Below are 17,424 nucleotides of genomic sequence, written 5' to 3'. Positions count from 1 at the left end.
TCAAATATTCAGGTGCACTTGTTATTATTTGTTTCACCTTTTGCAAGAGTTAATTTTATTTATTGATGAATTTCAGGAAAAAGAAACCAAAGAAGAAAGAGGGTCAATGCTCAATCTCCTTAGGTAGTTTTACATCATGAAGCTCTTGGTATATCATAACAAAGGAGGCTAATCGACCTCAACTGTCCATCCCATCTTGTCCTCGATAAGACCAGTTTGAATTCCTGTTAATGTTGCATGCAATTTCTGAGCCACTGGTTCTTCTCCCATTTTGTATTCAATCCTGCATTAATATGATCAATAAGCATATGCTGCCAATGTATAATGATTGACAGATTATAAATGGTTCTAAGATTTTTTCTTACCTTTTACCCTGGTAGGTTATACTTACAACAGACTTGAGAACCATAGCTGTTCCTGTGCAGAAGACTTCTTCAGCATCGAATACCTCCTCGATCGGAACATCTCGTTCCTCAACCTGAACACCAGAGTTCCTAGGAATGTTATGATGAAATCGGGGCAAACGTTGTTAGAAGTATTTTCTGACTGATCAGTTTACCTGGTAACCAAGAGTTGATGCGATTTCGATGATGCTTTTTCTTGTGATTCCTGGGAGAATAGTCCCGTGTGCTGTTGGAGTAGAGATAACATTTCCCTGCAGAAAAAGAATACATAACATGAGTCTTTTTGACTTATCATACCTCTTTGTAAACTCATGAGTGTTACCTTGAGAACGAAGATGTTGAATGCAGAACCTTCCTCGATGTTTCTTCCAGTCAATGCATCAAGAAACAAGACATCAGTGAATCCTCTGGCTTTTGCTTGACCTAATGTCTTGTAGATCTGCATGTGCAATCAATTAGTATAGTCCAGAAAGCCGCATGCAAACTTTGAAATATTACATGAAAAACGAGTTCTCACTGGTGAATAGTTAGTGACAGCTTTGACTCCTCCTGTACCACCAGGAGCAGCACGACAGACCTTGTCTTCAACGACCAAGTTCATAGGACTCTGCAAAACCAGATTATTACATTAACACCCAGATTCCAAAGCCGTCTGATTTCTTTTCATTCTGATGAATAATTTTCTGACAGCAGCATACCTTATGATAATTGCCCACGGGGGAAGCATAAGCTAAGAATGTGTACTCGGATGCTGGCTTAACTCCCAGATTTGGGCCAGTTCCCATGAGCAGTGGCCTGATATACAGTGCCCCTCTCCCATGCGGTGGTACCTGTGTGTATATATATATAAACATGTTCCCAATTTGATTACTACAAAAAAATTCTTTAACAAGAACATGAATTCATTTCCTGGCATGGTACTGCCAAGTCTCATGTTTAATACACACCCATCGCTTGTTGGCCAGGACAGTCCTTTTAACAGCATCTATGAATTGCTCAACTGTTGGCGATGGCATGCACATTCTATCCGCACCCATCTTCATCCTCAGGGCATTCTCTTCCGGCCGGAACAGCAGAATTCCGTCATCTTCCTTCCTATACGCTTTCAGTCCCTCGAATAATCCCTGATAGCGCCATTTTTTTTTCACATAAATTTTAGCATCAGATAACATTGGTTGCTAGCTATACTTGCTCCATGATTAGCTGGTGATCAGTACTGCTCACCTGGCCATAGTTCAATATTCCAGATGAAGGGCACAGCTCGATGTTTCCAAAACGAGTGAGGATTCCTTCGGAAAAGATTTCTTCGTCTTTAGAGCAATTCATTACGTACATGTAATCTGTTTTAGTTAGAGCAAATCCAAGTTCATCCCAATTGACATTGGCATATTCTGTCTTGCCGCTGCTGTGACAACACAAAGGATTCAAGGTCACAAGATTTAGCAAAAAAAATGAAAAACATGACTGCAATGGCATGCAATAAACAACAGACGATGTTAAACATTAATACAATTCTTGGCCAATTCATAATAGAAGCCAACATTTCAAGAAGGAAAAATATTTACTAGGATCTTACCATCGCAGCTGCTGTTGAGTAGAACCCATTGGGAAAATCTTAAATTTTTGTTCAAGAACAGAAAATTAAGAGAAAGGGAAGGAGAAATCAAATTGGGGTTGTGAGATTAATGTGAAGGAGAGTATGAACTGCGAAGGTTTTATATTGAAGAAACGTGAAGAAATTAAAATTTGTCGATGAGAATAAGCTTTAGGTGTAAAGAAAAAAGTTTGAATTTATTGCCAAAGGAAAAAGGAAAACAAAAGGGACTGTTACGGTTTCAGGCTAATTAAGGGAGATTCTTTTCACTCTTTTACAGCTAAAATATCTTTAATAAATCATTTTTCCCCTTTATTTCCAATAATTAACTACACGTGGTTCATTATGCTTAATATGAAAACAAAAAAAAATTCTCATAAGCAAGTTAGTATTTTTTTATAATATAATATCTAAAAAGAGATTTTAAATTATTTTAAAAAATCTAATAATTAAATTTTTATATTTTTATTTTGAATTAAATAATTATTAGTCAAAACATCATATATTATTTTATATCACATGATGTTAACGTGATATGCTGACATATCATAATAAACAGTAACGTGATATGTTAAAATGATATGTTGACATGATTATATGATGTTTTTCATCCTTCACTTCAAATGTCTTGATGTACAAATTGTTAATTATAACAATTTATTTAATTTAAAATAAAAATATAAAATCTTGATTGACCGTAATAAAACAAATAATGACTTATCATGTTTTTGATGTATAGATTTTTGTGGGATGATTTGTGTAGAGTTCCGTTGTTTGGGGTTTTGATTGTTTTGAGATATGGATAGAGATGCTTCTTGATCTTGACCAACAGGTCGTTGTTTTGCTGAGTTCGGTCTTCATTTAGATAGGGGCTCTTGTAGGTTCTCTACTACCGGAATTGGTAATGTTTGTATCTATAATTACTATGAAATCAAAGTTATCTTTCAAAAACTTTTTTTTGGAATAGTTCAAATATATTTAAAACGGGAAGAAGACTTTTTAATTGAAGTTTGGTCTATCTATTAATTAGTTATTGAGTATACAATTATACATATTAATTACTTTCGGTTAATCTATTTATTAACTTCTAGTAATCAATTGATTTTGAACATTAATTTTAATAAAAACTTTAAAGATTCAAACTTGATAATTAAAGAATTTCATTTTAAAATAAAAAGGTAACATCGTAAACCACTTGTAAAAACTTATTGTTTTTGTAAGTTATTTGTTTTTTTATTATTATTCTAATTTTATTTTTTCAAATAAGAGATCATTGCGTAAATCGTGGAGTGTTCACTTAATATAGTAACCGTTCTCTTTAATAATTTTTACGATCTCATATGTAACGTAACAAATTAAAAAGAAAGCATCTCGTAAATCATTTTTAAGAATTAACGAATAAATCTAACTAATAAGAAAGTGGGATCATTAATCATAGATAGATTAAGTTTAGCTGTAAAGCATATTTATGTGCAATGATGTTGTCAAAGTGGTACCATCAATAGTTAATCAATCTAATATATAAAGGAGTGGGATCCAATTAAATTAATGTAGCTTAAGCTTAGCTATAAAGGATAATATATGCAATGATATTCTCTAATTGTACCATCACTTGTTAATCCAATTAAAGTAATGTAGCTTAAGCTTAGCTGTAGTGGCTGCCATGATTCCATTCCCAATTGAAGGCCTAAACCCACGACATTAAGGAAATTTGGTTTGGTCCTATCAATATACAAATTGTACTTTATTATATTAATTGTAAGTATTAATCAAAATTATAGCAATTATCTCACTCATTAGAATCCCTTTATGGGAACATCTCATCGCGTTGACTAGGAGAATAATTGGCATATCTTCACGGCACATACCTGTAAATGCTGGATTCATAATTTTCCAGTGCAGTCGTGACAGGCCTGGCGTAAGATCTTAGCTGCAAATTAAGAGAATATAAAGAAAATTAAGATTTTAATAAGTAATTAGGAACATAAATAAAAAATCTTAATGAATTCATTTCCGCGCTTATTTTGATTTCTGATTGATTTGCGATGAAGAAAAAAAAAATCAAATTATGCAATCAATCTTTATACTTCATAAAAATATGTGAATTTTTTACATTCATTTTTACAATTTTTTTCCTTTCAAATAAGATCTCGAAAATACCACATCGGAAAAGTGTGTGAAAATTGATCCACTCTAGAGACCTTATTTGAAAGGAAAAAAAATACAAAAATGAATGTAAAATTTTTTTCGAATAAACAAATTAAACCCATTGATCTAAGAAAATTATTTTACACCCTTTAAGAACATAAGATAATTTTTCAAAAACAGACGTTTCACCCTCCCCTCCCTGACCTATCCCTTGACCTCCTTGGGAAATAAAAGGTTACCAAATAATTTTTTTACAAAAAAAAGAAAAAAAATAATTTTCAAAGAAAATTGTTTTTGAAGGTTTAGTTTTGACATCAACATGAGAGCAAAATAAGTGACAAAAGAAGTCACCAACTAGGAAAATTGACCCATATCAGGCCATTTGGATGATTCTTGCTCCTTTTATTCCTACTAATAATATCCTCTTTGCTTTTCCAAAAAGAAAGAAAGTGACAGAGAAGTCTTAATTAGGTTATGAAATCAAAACTCAGGCTGAAGAAGACATTAACATACCTTTGGCTTTGACAGGAGGCTTTCAATTCTTGAAAGTTGATTCACATTTCTAGCGCAAATGCTTAGACCAAACATGGCTTGCCTACTCAAAAACATATTGAGCTTTAGAAATGACCTAGAAACTCTTCTGCACAACAAATGAGCAAAGCAAGTGACATATATATATCATGCATGCAAGCTTCTGGTTTTTATACATTTGAAGAGTTCACAAAGCTTTAGGATTCTGTCAATCAGCATAACCACGTGCATAATTTTTTAGAACCCTTGGTATCTTTCTTGTCTACAACGTTTCTGATTGCTTTCTTATCTTACTGGGCACATGGCTGCATCGTTATAACCGACCAATGACTTCTATTCATATTATACTTACATGTGCATTTTTTTTTTTATTTTCTGTGATTTGTATTTGATTTAAACATGCTTATGACTAAGGATCCAACCTGTTTCTAGTACGAATTGCTTACTTTTCTTGTCAAAGAGATCGGATTTTGTTTTAAATTACTTACCTGGCAATAAGAAACACCTGGAAATCTATGATATGAATCTTCTGCAAGATCACCTGCAAATTCATCAAAATCTATTCGCGGAACATATGAATTCCACTCTTCAATTTTCTTTTCTTATCATTAAATTTCTGAAAGTTCCCCAGAAAAAGGATGACAAGTCATGTTCTTATATGGTGGGAGAATGGTGCTACCAATTTATGGACTTTGCCCTTCCTGCAAACCATAAAGACCTTGGTTTGTTGTTAGTAGTATTACTTCCACTTACCGTCTGGGCTAAACCTGGTAAGCCAATTAAATCCATCACGTTTCTTGGCAGCCAACTTAATTGGGTTGGTGACCTGGTGGGCATTAAATGCTGATGGCATCAGATTTAAGAAGACCGATAGCTTTGTGAAGAAGCAGGAGAAGTTGGATGCAATTCAATGCATGAAATTAATGCGCCAATGACTTTGGAAAGAAATTGTTAATTATTGAATCAGATTCAGCAGTTACGGTGCTATGAGTTTTGAATAAATGTAAAAGATCTCAGATGTTATGGAGATTGTTTCAACGAATTGATATTTCATGAGATGTTATTGGAGGTGTTCTTTTTAAAAATGTGTTCAGAGAAATGGAATTATCATGCTGATACTTTGATAAAAATGAAGCTGAATAGAAGTGATATGTTTGTGGCTTGATGCTTGTTGGGTGTTTGGCTTTTGAAATTACTATGATGATAGGTTTAGAGGTGTGCAAATGCAAATCGAATCGAAGTAAGTTCAGTTAGTTCTATTCTACGAATAATTCGGTTAAGGTAGTTTGATTGTTAGAGTTAATTCGGTTCGATTTCAGTTAAAAATTTTTCTAACCAAACTAATCGAACTTGAATAAAGATATAATGGGGTTTTCTCATGAGAAATAAATCATAAAGTATTTGTTGTTGTTTTTATCCATATTTTTTATTATTTATTGTTTGTATCAGTATCAATCTTATTTATTTTAATTATTTATCATCATTTTTAACATTTTTGTAGTATTAATCTATAAAAAAATACAACATAAATAAATATATACAAACAAAAAAAAAATTTCTCAAATTTGATTTTCTTAAACCGATCCGAACTAACCATATTATAATTCAGTTTCAGTTAATTTTGTTATTTGTGAAATTTGATTTGATATTGGTTATTTTTAAATATGAGTTCGATTAGTTTGATTATTAGATATCTAAAACTGATTTATGATCAAATTTTGTATTGATTTATGATAATTAACAAGCCAATTTCACTTAACATAAAAAATTAGTAAGATTGAACACAACTAAGAATACGTAAATAAGAAATAATGTATCGTTTCAATCTGATAGATTTATTAAGTGAAGCTGTCAACATGACAGACAGCCTCAAAGTTAATCATATAAAGAGAGAGAGAGAGAGTGCACTTTTCAACACTGCATTGCGAAGGGAGAAAGGAGAAGCTCAATCAAGTGCAACGGTCCATCCCTTCTTGTCTTGGATAAGACCCATTTGAATCCCGCTAAGCGTTGCCCGCAGTTTATTACATACTGTTCCTTCTCCTGTCTTGTATTCAGCCCTGCAATCGCACAATCACATATACAAAAATTTAGCCAAATTATCGAGATTAAAAAAAATTTGGGGCATGGGAAGAGGAAGAAAAAACATTGTTTCTCTAGAATTACATGACATCTATACCTTGTATCTTGGTAGGTTATGCTACCAACAGGAGTAACAATCACAACCGTTCCTGTGCAGAACACTTCATCAGCACTCATCAGATCCTCCACTGGGATATTGCCCTCCTCAACCTGGTGCAAAAATCAGGAAAAAAAAGATTCTGAAAATATTGTTCTAGAGATTTCTTGCTTGACTAAGAAGCTATAAATCAAAAACAAGATCAATATGCTGAAGTTGAGGGATTTCGTCTTTGGTTAGCTGAGAATTTGCTGGTTGATGAGAGTAAGGATGATCACCTGATATCCCATATCAAGAGCCAGTTCCATGATGCTCTTTCGTGTTATTCCAGGCAGAACAGTTCCATTTATTGGAGGAGTTGAAATAACATTGCCCTATATAACATGGAGGACAATCATGGGAACATAGAGCAATTTACTTCGGGGATGGAAAAGTCTTTGCAATAAGAGTCTTGACAAGTAGGCTATGTTATACCTTGACAATAAAGACGTTAGATGAAGAAACTTCCTCAATGCATTTTCCAGTTGCTGCATCCAAAAACAGGACATCAGAGAATCCTTTGGCTTTGGCTTGAGATACTGCTTCGAAAACCTATAGCAATTAGCTTAGTCAAATTAGAACTGACTGATCGCAGTCAACGGACAAATCTACCATGGTTTTTTAGTTTCTTTGTGGAATTCAAACTTACAGGTGAGTAATTGGTGATACTTTTGATGCTTCCAGTTCCACCAGGAGAAGCACGGGGAAGCTTATCCTCAATATACAAGTTTGCAGCGCCGTGATTGGTCTGAAATGCACGTTATACCAAAATCCAGAACTAATTAGGCAATTTTGAGTGAGGATTGATTGTTTCTTAGGTCCAGATATGAATTCCCAATATAGAACCTACCAAGAAGTGGTTCCCAATGGGAGTGCCAGATATCATAAAAGTGCATTCAGGAGCAGGAACAAGTCCCAAAACAGGTCCACTTCCCATCAGCAGAGGCCTAAGATACAATGACCCTTTTCCATGCGGAGGCACCTAGTTCCAATCAAAGCACATACTGTGAATGAAAAAACAAAGGACTAGCTACAATAGAAGTGATAGCTAACTTAAGGAGGGGAGGCTCTTTCTATTATCCAACGCTTATTGGCAAGGACAGTTTGCTTTATGGCTTCAACAAATTGCTCAACAGATGGGGATGGCAAGCACACTCTTTGTGCACCCATTTGCATGCGCTTAGCGTTCTCATCTGGCCGAAAGAGCAAAACTCCACCATTTTCTGTCCTGTATGCCTTTAGACCTTCAATCAATCCCTGATGCCACAACCCGGGATTTGGGTTTTGTCAGGATTAATAGTTTGAGATAAGACTTTCATTACAAGTTAATTTGACCGTGCTCACCTGTCCATAATTCAGAACTGCAGAGAATGGGCTTATCTCAATATTACCATAGCAAACAAGCTGTCCTTGTGGAAAGTTCTCTTTGTTAGAGCATTTCATTACATACATGTAATCTGCCGGAGTTAGAGCAAAACCAAGTTGGTCCCAATCGATGTCAGCGTATGTTTCTTCACCATCTCTGCTTCCAAAGGGCCAAAAACTTAGATTAAAGAATTGCTGACAGCATTCTAATTTGTGTACACTGAGGCTGCAAACAATGGAAAATACCTGGTAACAGATGTGAATGAGACTGGTGCTGGAGCCATAATCTTAGCTGCAATCAAGAGAAAGGATAAGTACGTTAGGAAGCCAACAGGTTGCTCTGATGCAGTGTACGAAATCAGAAGTAGCATTTTGGGTTTGAGTAGTTTTAAGTTTTAACTCAAAGTTTGACGGATTCTAACGCATGGCTTGATTCAAATTTGAAAAAGAAAAGTCTAATCGTTTGAAAGTAGCATTTTTCTTAAAAAAAAAAAAATTTCTAAGTTGATATTCATGGTTACTTATTCAAAGACGCTACTACCAAATCAAACTCAATTTCTGGTCCAAAGAAGTGGCCTAAATAGATAAATTTTCATCAATAGTATTTCATCAGACTATGTACTCACAATGTCATTGTCTCTTCCAAGACTAAAAACCCTGGAAATTGATCATGAAACAAGGAAAATTTGCGGCAATAAACTAAAAAATAGATTGAGAAGAATGACAACACCTTGGAGAGAAAGAAGACTGAAGCCTTGAAGGGTGTCTCAAACTGTGGCTAAAATTGCAGAAACTTAGTAAGACAAGCCATCATCATGTTTAACTTTTAGGACACTGAATGAGTACATTAATTGTAAGAGCATCAAAGTAGTTTATGTTCCAATTCAAGCAGAGAATCTGAAAAATAAAAGAAAAAATCACTTAAAATCAGGAAATTTGGACATTCTGCAGTCGAAATTCATGCTACTAAAAGAGTGCATTACTGTCTTCATTGCTGCTATATTTTGCCTTCTGGGTTGCTATATTGGTCCCAATCCGATTTTTATCATTAAAAGTTTGATTTCTTTTATTCAATTTGATCTTTTACTGTATGTTAACATTTCTGAGTTATTATTATGAATTATTCAATTGTTTTACGGTATTCATATCAGTAAATTTTCATCATAACGTCATTTATTCCTCTCATTGTTAGTATTTTTAAAATATTGTTCATTATCTTGACTGGTTAATTACTGGATGTTTGATAAGTTACCTTGATTGTAGTGAAGAATCCCCTAATTTCTATAAGAAGGAAAACCCTTAATGATAAGTAATTAGACCATTTCTTTGGATACAGAATTAAGAGAGAACATGAAACTGAAGAAAGAGAGTCAGCAGGCCCAGAAAAAGGAGACAAAAGTAGATGATTTGCAGCTGATTCTGCAAGATTTCTAACTTCAATTCTTGAAATTAATTATCCACAGATTTTTTCTCCTTTTGCTTTTGAAATTTCATGATTTTTTCTATCATACTATTTTTTAATTTTTAAAATTTCAAGACATTTAAATTATTCTTAACAGAACAAGTAATCATTTGATCCGATATTGACCATTCGTTGATCTTTTATAAATTTTAATTATGAAATGAGAAAATTTTATAGGATTATATACATGATTACTAGCTTGATTGCTTATGAATTCTTTTTTCCTTGAATTTCAACTGAGAATAGAGATCAATCAAATATTATTTATCGAGTACTTATTGAAATAAAAAGAAGAAAGGAAATCATTATAAGATAAAAAAAAAAAAAACAAGAGTGGAAGACTTGGAAACAAGGAACTGATTATAAAACACTTTCTCCAAACAAAGAACAATACTTATTACTAACCCATTTCTTATTACTAGTAAACAAATGAAAGGAAGGCTTTTAGGCAGTGAAATGCAACTATTGTAATGCTATGCTGATATTTTTCCAATAGATGTTTTTTTAACTATTATGATGTATGTAGTTATAGGAGCCTGGAATGAGGTTGTAAATGGATAATCAAATTGTCAGGAGGAACGTGAAGCATACACTGTTATCTGTATCAGGTTTGACATGGGAGAGCCCGGTAGATTGAACTTGGGTGCTGCAAGGAGTTTCGCTGCTGTCAATGCAGCAGAGGAAAGTCATGTCCTCGGCTGTAATGCTTTGATAATGAATAAAATGAATGACTTATCAACCAAAAACAAGGTCCACAAATGAAAATCAGTGGATGAATTGGGCTTTACGAGAACTTAATGAGCCAATCTGGAACGACCACTCCAGGCAACGTCCAAAACGTGAGAGCCTGTTAACCTTTTAGAGGCCCAATTTTTCAGATTAGAAAATGCATAGTACCTGTACACATGCTGTGGCAATTGCTTGTAAAAGGATGTATCCCGGGTTTCATGCATCAAACTGCGGCGTCAAATGAGAACTTCTCGATTTACCATCAAGTCAAAAGGTAAACTTTACTGAATCAACCTTAGCTTTCTGTCGTTGAAATGGAGAAATCAGAAAACCGGGCATCTCCATCTTATAGGCGTTAATTCCGTAATGACATGTCAATACTTGCTTAATTTATGGATTAAAACTACTTAATGCATGCTTCTAGTCTTTGCTTTATCTTCGTGTTCGTACCTCTCACTTCATCACATGCTGCTAAATGCTAATTGCATATATTTATATTCTATATATCCATTGCTGATAAGGTGAGTAATCGCTTTTAACGAAATAAAGTTACATTCATTAGCTAGAAGATGAACGAGTACAATGACAGCAGATTCAAATCAACACTCATTTTACCATCGATTATTAATCAATTGATCTATGCTTTTCAAAAGAAAATATTAGTTTTGTTTGTGCAGCTCAACATATATAATTACATATGCTCATAATTAGCATCTCATTTTGCATGAATCTTTTCCAATTGAAAAACCATGTTCATGTATATGCATGTGTAAAGAAAGTCATCATCTAACAAAGAAATCTCTTATGTTCATCCGTGAAATGTAGGGTCTAAATCATCACATGAGTGTGTCTGTCATCACTTGCTTGTTCAATATGCGACCAAACATTAGAGTTCTTGAATCTTTATCTCTGCTTTTGTTTTGTACCAGCATAGAACTTTATTTAATAATTGGATCGTTTTCCTTCGATTTCTATAACTTTGTACAGTAAGATAATGAAATGTGTTCACGTGATTACACAATAAGAGAGGGTGACAAAAGAGGCCGAGAGAAGCCTGAGATTTTTGACCTGTTTTATTTATTTATTTATTTATTATTTATTTTTCTTGAGCTTTCCCTTTAAAATGTCATGGTCACTTGAAGATTTAGATAAAGGAAATTTGAAGGCCTAGTTCTAGGTAAGGAACAATACTGAACTAAATCACATGCATTCTAACGACATTGATATGGAAGTTACTTTATCCGAATCTTAACTATTCTTGAACTGCAGATGAATTAATTAATGAATTTGTCTAAAATGATGTTTTTTGTCGACAGGAATTGTTATTGATGATTAGTTAGATTAGTACAATTTTGATCATAAATAAAATTCGAATCCTAGCTAAAAGATTTTGGATTGAAAAGCAGCAATTAGCCAAATAATAGGTTTAAACATATGCAAGAGATTTTTCAGTTAATTTGCTCTAGTAAAGCAATTCGTCCTAAAGTGGACAAAATGCTAACTGTTCCTATGGAATGCATGTGAATTCTGATTTATATTTTAATTTTTTGGAAAACTCAGTTTGCTTCTTCTTCTCTCCTCTTAATTATTCTTTTATGACCTGATTTCGGCGAGATTTGCTGGGGCACATCCATGTTTTCTTAGCTTCCTTTTAAGCTATACCTTCCATGGAATTGCCTATAAATACCCCCCTAAGCCACCAGTTCATTACATCAAAAAACATAAAAAAAAAAAAAACTTAATTTGATCTGTTTCTTTGCCTTGCATACATGGTGAAAATGTGGGTCACCAAGCTTTTCTTAGCCACATGCTTCATGACCCTGACGCTAGTTCCCTTCTCCCTAGCCCAAAATTCCCCCCAAGACTTGGTGAACGCACACAATGCGATTCGTGCCAAAGTCGGGGTCGGTCCGCTCGTCTGGAACCACACCGTGGCGGCTTACGCCCAAAATTACGCCAACAAAAGGGTTGGGGACTGCAACCTGGAGCATTCATATGGACCCTACGGTGAGAACCTCGCTGAAGGCTATGGCAACCTCAACGGCGTCGACGCCTTGAAAATGTGGGCTAGCGAGAAGCCTGACTATAACTACGCCTCCAACTCGTGCAATAGCGGTGGTGATGACTGCCTGCACTACACTCAGGTTGTCTGGCGCAAATCGGTTCACCTTGGGTGCGGCAGAGCTAAGTGTGAGAATGGTTGGGTTTTTGTTATTTGCAGCTATGATCCTGTTGGAAACATCGAGGGCCAACGCCCTTATTAACCACACCATTGCTCTGCTTTTCTCGCCCTCGAAACGATCTCTGCTGTGTTTAATTATCTTTCTCTGTATGTTACAGAGAAGCATAAATTAATATATATATATATATATATANATATATATATATATATATATATATATATATATATATATATATATATATGCCATGGCTGTTGTGCTTTCTTCTCTGTCCTCTTCATTTTTTTTGAACAGTTGTCATTCCTAATCGAAAAAAATACACGAAATATCGACTCGAGTCTGCTGCAACTGCAGACTCAGTATGACGATACAGCAATCCCCCGAGCTAGCAACAAGACGTACCTACCTACCCCTTTCCAAAGATACGGTGTATATGCAGCAAACCCTTTAAATTCTTAACTTTTAACATTTAGTTTTTAATTAAAAACTTGAACAAAATTTTAAAAAATTTTTATTTTATGCACTGACAGTATATAGTTTCTTTATACGATCAGATTACCAAATTTTGACACTTCATTAATAAGATATTATTTTGAAAAAAATAAAAAGTTGGCAAAATTTCTAAATGATATTTAATTTTAATATCAATTTTTTATTTTTTTCAAAATAATATATATCAAATTAATGCTAGCTTGTAGCCCATACCTAATGGGATTCAACATTAATTTTATTTGTGAGACGAGGGAAAATGAAGAGAAAAAGAACTTAGGAGATGTGAGCAACTGCATGGTTTGTGGTCTCCACATGCATGGAAAAATGAAAGCAAAAATATTTATGATGCTGTCGCTGGGTTGCAAAGGAAGAAGGATCATTGGCATTGGACGGCGAAGAAAAGCCACAAATGTCAGATTCATGTAAGCTTTATTAATCTCTCGTTGGTCTCTTTTGCACATGGGATAGGAGAAAGTACTGACAATATCATTACCACCAGCCACTAAAATATATGGTTGTTTGACGTTTTGGAGTTAAAGTTGATGGTGGATTGCTTTTGCTTCTTGCTTTTTCTTTTTTTTTTTTATTCAAATTTTGTGATTGCATAAGGGGAGGGAGTGGAAGTTTGAAATTTGGATTTGGCATTTTTCAGAGAGCAAATGTTTTCTATGTTGCAATTGGTTAGATTGTATCTTAGCCAGGGTAGATTATGCTTTTTAATAAATGCAATGTTCATTGACCAAGTCATCACTAAGTAATTTCATCTTGACAAATTAAAGAAAATCAATGCTTATTAGGTGGCAAGGTCTCACTATTTTTATTGATATTATAATTAATTAAGGTTCCTCTTTTGGGTAATAAATATTCAATATATTGAAACAAATAGGGGAAAAGAGAAAAAACTCTCATACATAATCAATATATGGTAAGTTATATATTGGAAAGTTAATTAAACCAGTCTGACATTGTTCATTCTTTTATGGAATGTAACAACTCAGATAATTATGAATGTATTTCTATATAAACCAACATGTAAAATTGCAATAAACCGATGCCTTTTCCCAAGACAGGAAAATGGGATTAACCAAATTTTCATTAGCAATTTGCCTATTAGCTTCAACTCTAGTTCACGTTTCCCTCGCCCAGAACTCCCCTCAAGACTACCTCAGCGTCCACGATGCAGCTCGTGCACAGGTTGGGGTCGGGCCGATGACTTGGGACCCCGAGGTTGCGGCCTACGCGCAGGAATACGCTAACATAAGGGTTGCAGACTGCGGCCTGGTTCATTCCTACGGACCCTACGGTGAAAACATTGCGGAAGCCTCCTACGCCTTGACTGGCGCGGAGGCGGTACAAATGTGGGTCGATGAGAAGCCTTACTACAACTACGATGCCAACATATGTGTTGGAGGAGAGTGCTTGCATTACACTCAGGTGGTTTGGCGAAACTCGACTCGACTTGGGTGTGCTAGAGTTGAGTGCAACAGTGGCTGGTGGTTCGTGACATGCAACTATGATCCTCCAGGGAACTACGTGGGAGAACGTCCTTACTAATTGAGTAGTTTTTACTCATTCATACAATAAAAAGTTAGTATGTTTTGATTGGAGAACACATTGAAAGGAAACATACTACTATTTGATTCATCCAAGAAGAGACTTGGGCTTTTGTTATTTTGGCCTATATTCTAGAAGATAGATCCAATTTACATTTATAAATATAAATTAAGTCACACATAAAGAAACATTTCTCTCGTGATATTGAAACAAAACGTGAATTTTGAACAATTTATAAATAAACTAAAACTCTAAAAGGTAGAACAATCTCAATGAAAATAGGGAAAATACGAAAAAAAAGCAGTCAAAAAAGACTGTCCTTAGAAGAAATATCTAAGTGTCATAAATCAAGCAACTAAGCAGCCAAGAAAAAAATCCAGCAAACACCAGGAAACTCTGTAACTCTGCAAAAAAACAAAAATGGAGCAGCCACCAATTTCATCACCAAGTATCGAACATTCAGTCCTTGTAGCACACCCCTATCATTTGAGCGCCCATCCGCCTCACAAGACCAATCCATCAATCGAACAACCCCGTTTACATTTCTCCTTAAGAATTGTAAAGATATTTAACTCTAGATTTGGGTATAGATCGATCCTAGAGGAAACTATGAAGAGAAAAAATCGTTGAAATGGCCAATAAAATAACATAAAACTTGACTCCAATACAAGGTAAGTGTCCATTTGTCCATGACAATATTGACAATTCACTTTACGTTAAGATTCATGTACCTGTTCAAGTTCCAAATATCAAACTCTTAATACCTTCTTAGGATAGAGCAAGATCATCTTTAAGTTTAGACTCTAAGTAAGTCTACTGCATTGACCATACAAATTTTCTTTGTATACATGCCTAACATAGCCATGAAGAGTCCCTAGGGACTCTTAACGATTTCTTTGGACTAGGGCAAATTTACCACCTATACGTTTCCACTTTCCACACATGGGTTCCCCTAAGTTTAAGATCAATCTGTCCTGATCCATAAGAGAAAAAAGTGATCAATCTGTCTATTTCCCGTAATTGACGACTAGCGATGGCGACCCTCATGTGGAAAAGTAAAAAGTTTTTTGGATCCAAGACTATCAACAATTTTTTTTTTAAAAAAATTCTTAGTAAAATTTAAAATTATTAAATTAGTGATAAAAAAATTACGATGAAAGTATTCTGAACGTATAAATATAACAATGGTTTTTTCATTTATAATCAATTAGTTTTAGGTTAGAAGTCCGACTTAAACAATGCAACATGGTATTAGAATAGATTCTATCTTTCCTCTCCTATTATAAGAAATCTTATATTTATTAAGTTGAGAGTATCCTGGATATATAAGTTTAACGAGAATCTCTTTATTCTTATGATCAATTGATTAAAAGATTAACAAAAGATAAGATTTGTCAATTTATAATTGAGTATATTTAAAAAAAAATCAATTTATGAACGTTGGCCAAATGAATTATAATCAATTTCATAAATAAGATGTTGAATTGGAGTAACAAAATTGTTACTTGCATAAATAAGTGAAACAAAACGAATGTGATGAATAGTCAATTAAATGGTATGAACAAAAAGAAAAGTAACAAAGTGATGAATCAAGAAATGACTTCATGGAAGAACAAACAAATGAGATCAATGTTTGTTCTGATATCATATTAAATTTTTTTTAAAAAAATGAACATTTAATTTAAAACAAATTAACAACAGATGAAGAGATTCCTTTTATATTTACAAACCCACTGTTTCAACAAAGTCCAAAATATCTACAGAACTTTCACTAGGTTGAAATTAAATTGGCACACCAAAGTTGTCCACTGCCCTGGAAAGTCAAGTAAGCTCACAAACAGTTCGTTGGAGTCTAGGCCTCAATGTTTTTTTTTCCAACACGTTACTTTTTGCGTGGTTACCCGATATTTCCAAGCTAGACGGCGACATGTTTTTCTGCACGGCTAAAGAAGAATTTTGTCATGCTGAATAGAAGATTATTAACTTCAAAATAAAAAAATGTGATTGCCTAATTAACGGATGATTCTATGCAAAGCAAGGCAATCAAGTCGTTTAATTTCAAAAGGGTTTTCTTTCAAGGTAGTATCCTTGACGTAGCGCAACATTATACTTTTCGCTTTGAAAATCCTAAGGATTGATATCGTGTCATTAGATCATAAAGGAGACGAAGAAGAAGAGCAACCATGATAATTAAGTAAGAGAAGCATCGATCATTTTCCACAAGGGGAATATGGAATTCTGCTTTTAGGCAATGGGCCATACAATATGGAATTTAACAGCTTTCTATTGCTATTAATGAATCAAACTTATTGATACTAGGTGTATTAGCTTTGGGTATACAAGACGCCCCGTGTCCATCTTATTTGGCAATTTTGGTTCATAAAATCTTATAGTGCATCTAGAGAACATACGTGTTCCATGGTGAAGACTATGGATTATAAAATAAGAGCAAACAATTATATTAATTGGTATTTAGGCAGGTTGCATGAATAGTAGATCTATTCATTTTTAATTTTGCTTGGTTAAAGTAAAGTAATTATTAATACCAAGAACCAGTACAATTGTATATAATGTTTATTCCAAAGAGTTAACTGCAAATATATATCTTAAAGATAAATACAATATTCTCAGTACATATTACCACCAAACATAAAACTTTTTAGATCTGTCGACTTCCTTGAAGGCAGTTTATTATCATTTATTTTCGATCTAGGGGAAAGTTCTTTATTTGAGAAGAAGATTTGGAC

At 34.1% G+C, this 17,424-nt stretch overlaps 4 protein-coding genes across 6 annotated transcripts; 2 read left to right on the top strand and 2 right to left on the bottom strand.

Moving 5' to 3' along the window:
• Nucleotides 25–5,353, bottom strand: LOC18607290 (branched-chain-amino-acid aminotransferase 6). 3 transcript variants are annotated; one of them, XM_007041368.2, is made up of 11 exons: nucleotides 5,166–5,353; nucleotides 4,660–4,786; nucleotides 3,867–3,928; nucleotides 1,629–1,809; nucleotides 1,352–1,528; nucleotides 1,103–1,234; nucleotides 922–1,011; nucleotides 727–843; nucleotides 560–655; nucleotides 366–478; nucleotides 25–283 (listed from the first exon to the last, which is right to left on the bottom strand). In XM_007041368.2, exons 1-11 carry the CDS (start codon nucleotides 5,228–5,230, stop codon nucleotides 169–171), a joined length of 1,275 nt encoding a protein of 424 aa, XP_007041430.2. In that variant the 5' UTR covers nucleotides 5,231–5,353; the 3' UTR covers nucleotides 25–168. The 3 variants fall into 3 exon arrangements, with proteins under 3 accessions (XP_007041430.2, XP_007041431.2, XP_017971714.1); XM_007041369.2 differs by having other exon boundaries at nucleotides 1,629–1,806; XM_018116225.1 differs by having other exon boundaries at nucleotides 4,660–4,741; nucleotides 5,166–5,352.
• On the bottom strand, nucleotides 6,472–8,644 carry LOC18607289 (branched-chain-amino-acid aminotransferase 6). Its single transcript, XM_007041365.2, has 9 exons — nucleotides 8,507–8,644; nucleotides 8,240–8,417; nucleotides 7,976–8,152; nucleotides 7,746–7,877; nucleotides 7,545–7,643; nucleotides 7,331–7,447; nucleotides 7,135–7,230; nucleotides 6,857–6,969; nucleotides 6,472–6,737 (listed from the first exon to the last, which is right to left on the bottom strand). The coding sequence occupies exons 1-9, from the start codon at nucleotides 8,629–8,631 to the stop codon at nucleotides 6,623–6,625; spliced, it is 1,152 nt and encodes a 383-aa protein (XP_007041427.2). The 5' UTR covers nucleotides 8,632–8,644; the 3' UTR covers nucleotides 6,472–6,622.
• LOC108660577 (pathogenesis-related leaf protein 6-like) lies at nucleotides 12,149–12,823 on the top strand. Its single transcript, XM_018114697.1, has one exon. It carries the CDS (start codon nucleotides 12,221–12,223, stop codon nucleotides 12,713–12,715), a length of 495 nt encoding a protein of 164 aa, XP_017970186.1. The 5' UTR covers nucleotides 12,149–12,220; the 3' UTR covers nucleotides 12,716–12,823.
• On the top strand, nucleotides 14,192–14,677 carry LOC18607287 (basic form of pathogenesis-related protein 1). Its single transcript, XM_007041363.2, has one exon. The coding sequence runs from the start codon at nucleotides 14,198–14,200 to the stop codon at nucleotides 14,675–14,677; it is 480 nt and encodes a 159-aa protein (XP_007041425.2). The 5' UTR covers nucleotides 14,192–14,197.

This window comes from Theobroma cacao, chromosome 2 (genome assembly GCF_000208745.1).
Source record: "Theobroma cacao cultivar B97-61/B2 chromosome 2, Criollo_cocoa_genome_V2, whole genome shotgun sequence".
Classification (NCBI taxonomy): domain Eukaryota; kingdom Viridiplantae; phylum Streptophyta; class Magnoliopsida; order Malvales; family Malvaceae; genus Theobroma; species Theobroma cacao.
The sequence above is the reverse complement of the archived record's forward strand: the minus strand, read 5'-3'. Positions and strand labels throughout refer to the sequence as shown.

What these genes read in the sequence shown, in the direction of transcription:
- LOC18607287 (XM_007041363.2), top strand. Translation starts at nt 14,198, where the DNA reads ATGGGATTAACCAAATTTTCATTAGCAATTTGCCTATTAGCTTCAACT.
- LOC18607289 (XM_007041365.2), bottom strand. Translation starts at nt 8,631, where the DNA reads ATGCTACTTCTGATTTCGTACACTGCATCAGAGCAACCTGTTGGCTTC. An exon ending in CAGTTCTGAATTATGGACAG is followed by an intron (nt 8,153 to 8,239) that starts GTGAGCACGGTC and finishes TTGTGGCATCAG; the next exon opens with GGATTGATTGAAGGTCTAAA. An exon ending in CCATTGGGAACCACTTCTTG is followed by an intron (nt 7,644 to 7,745) that starts GTAGGTTCTATA and finishes CGTGCATTTCAG; the next exon opens with ACCAATCACGGCGCTGCAAA.
- LOC108660577 (XM_018114697.1), top strand. Translation starts at nt 12,221, where the DNA reads ATGGTGAAAATGTGGGTCACCAAGCTTTTCTTAGCCACATGCTTCATG.
- LOC18607290 (XM_007041368.2), bottom strand. Translation starts at nt 5,230, where the DNA reads ATGAATTTGCAGGTGATCTTGCAGAAGATTCATATCATAGATTTCCAG. An exon ending in TCAACATCTTCGTTCTCAAG is followed by an intron (nt 656 to 726) that starts GTAACACTCATG and finishes CTTTTTCTGCAG; the next exon opens with GGAAATGTTATCTCTACTCC. An exon ending in ATAACCTACCAGGGTAAAAG is followed by an intron (nt 284 to 365) that starts GTAAGAAAAAAT and finishes ATATTAATGCAG; the next exon opens with GATTGAATACAAAATGGGAG.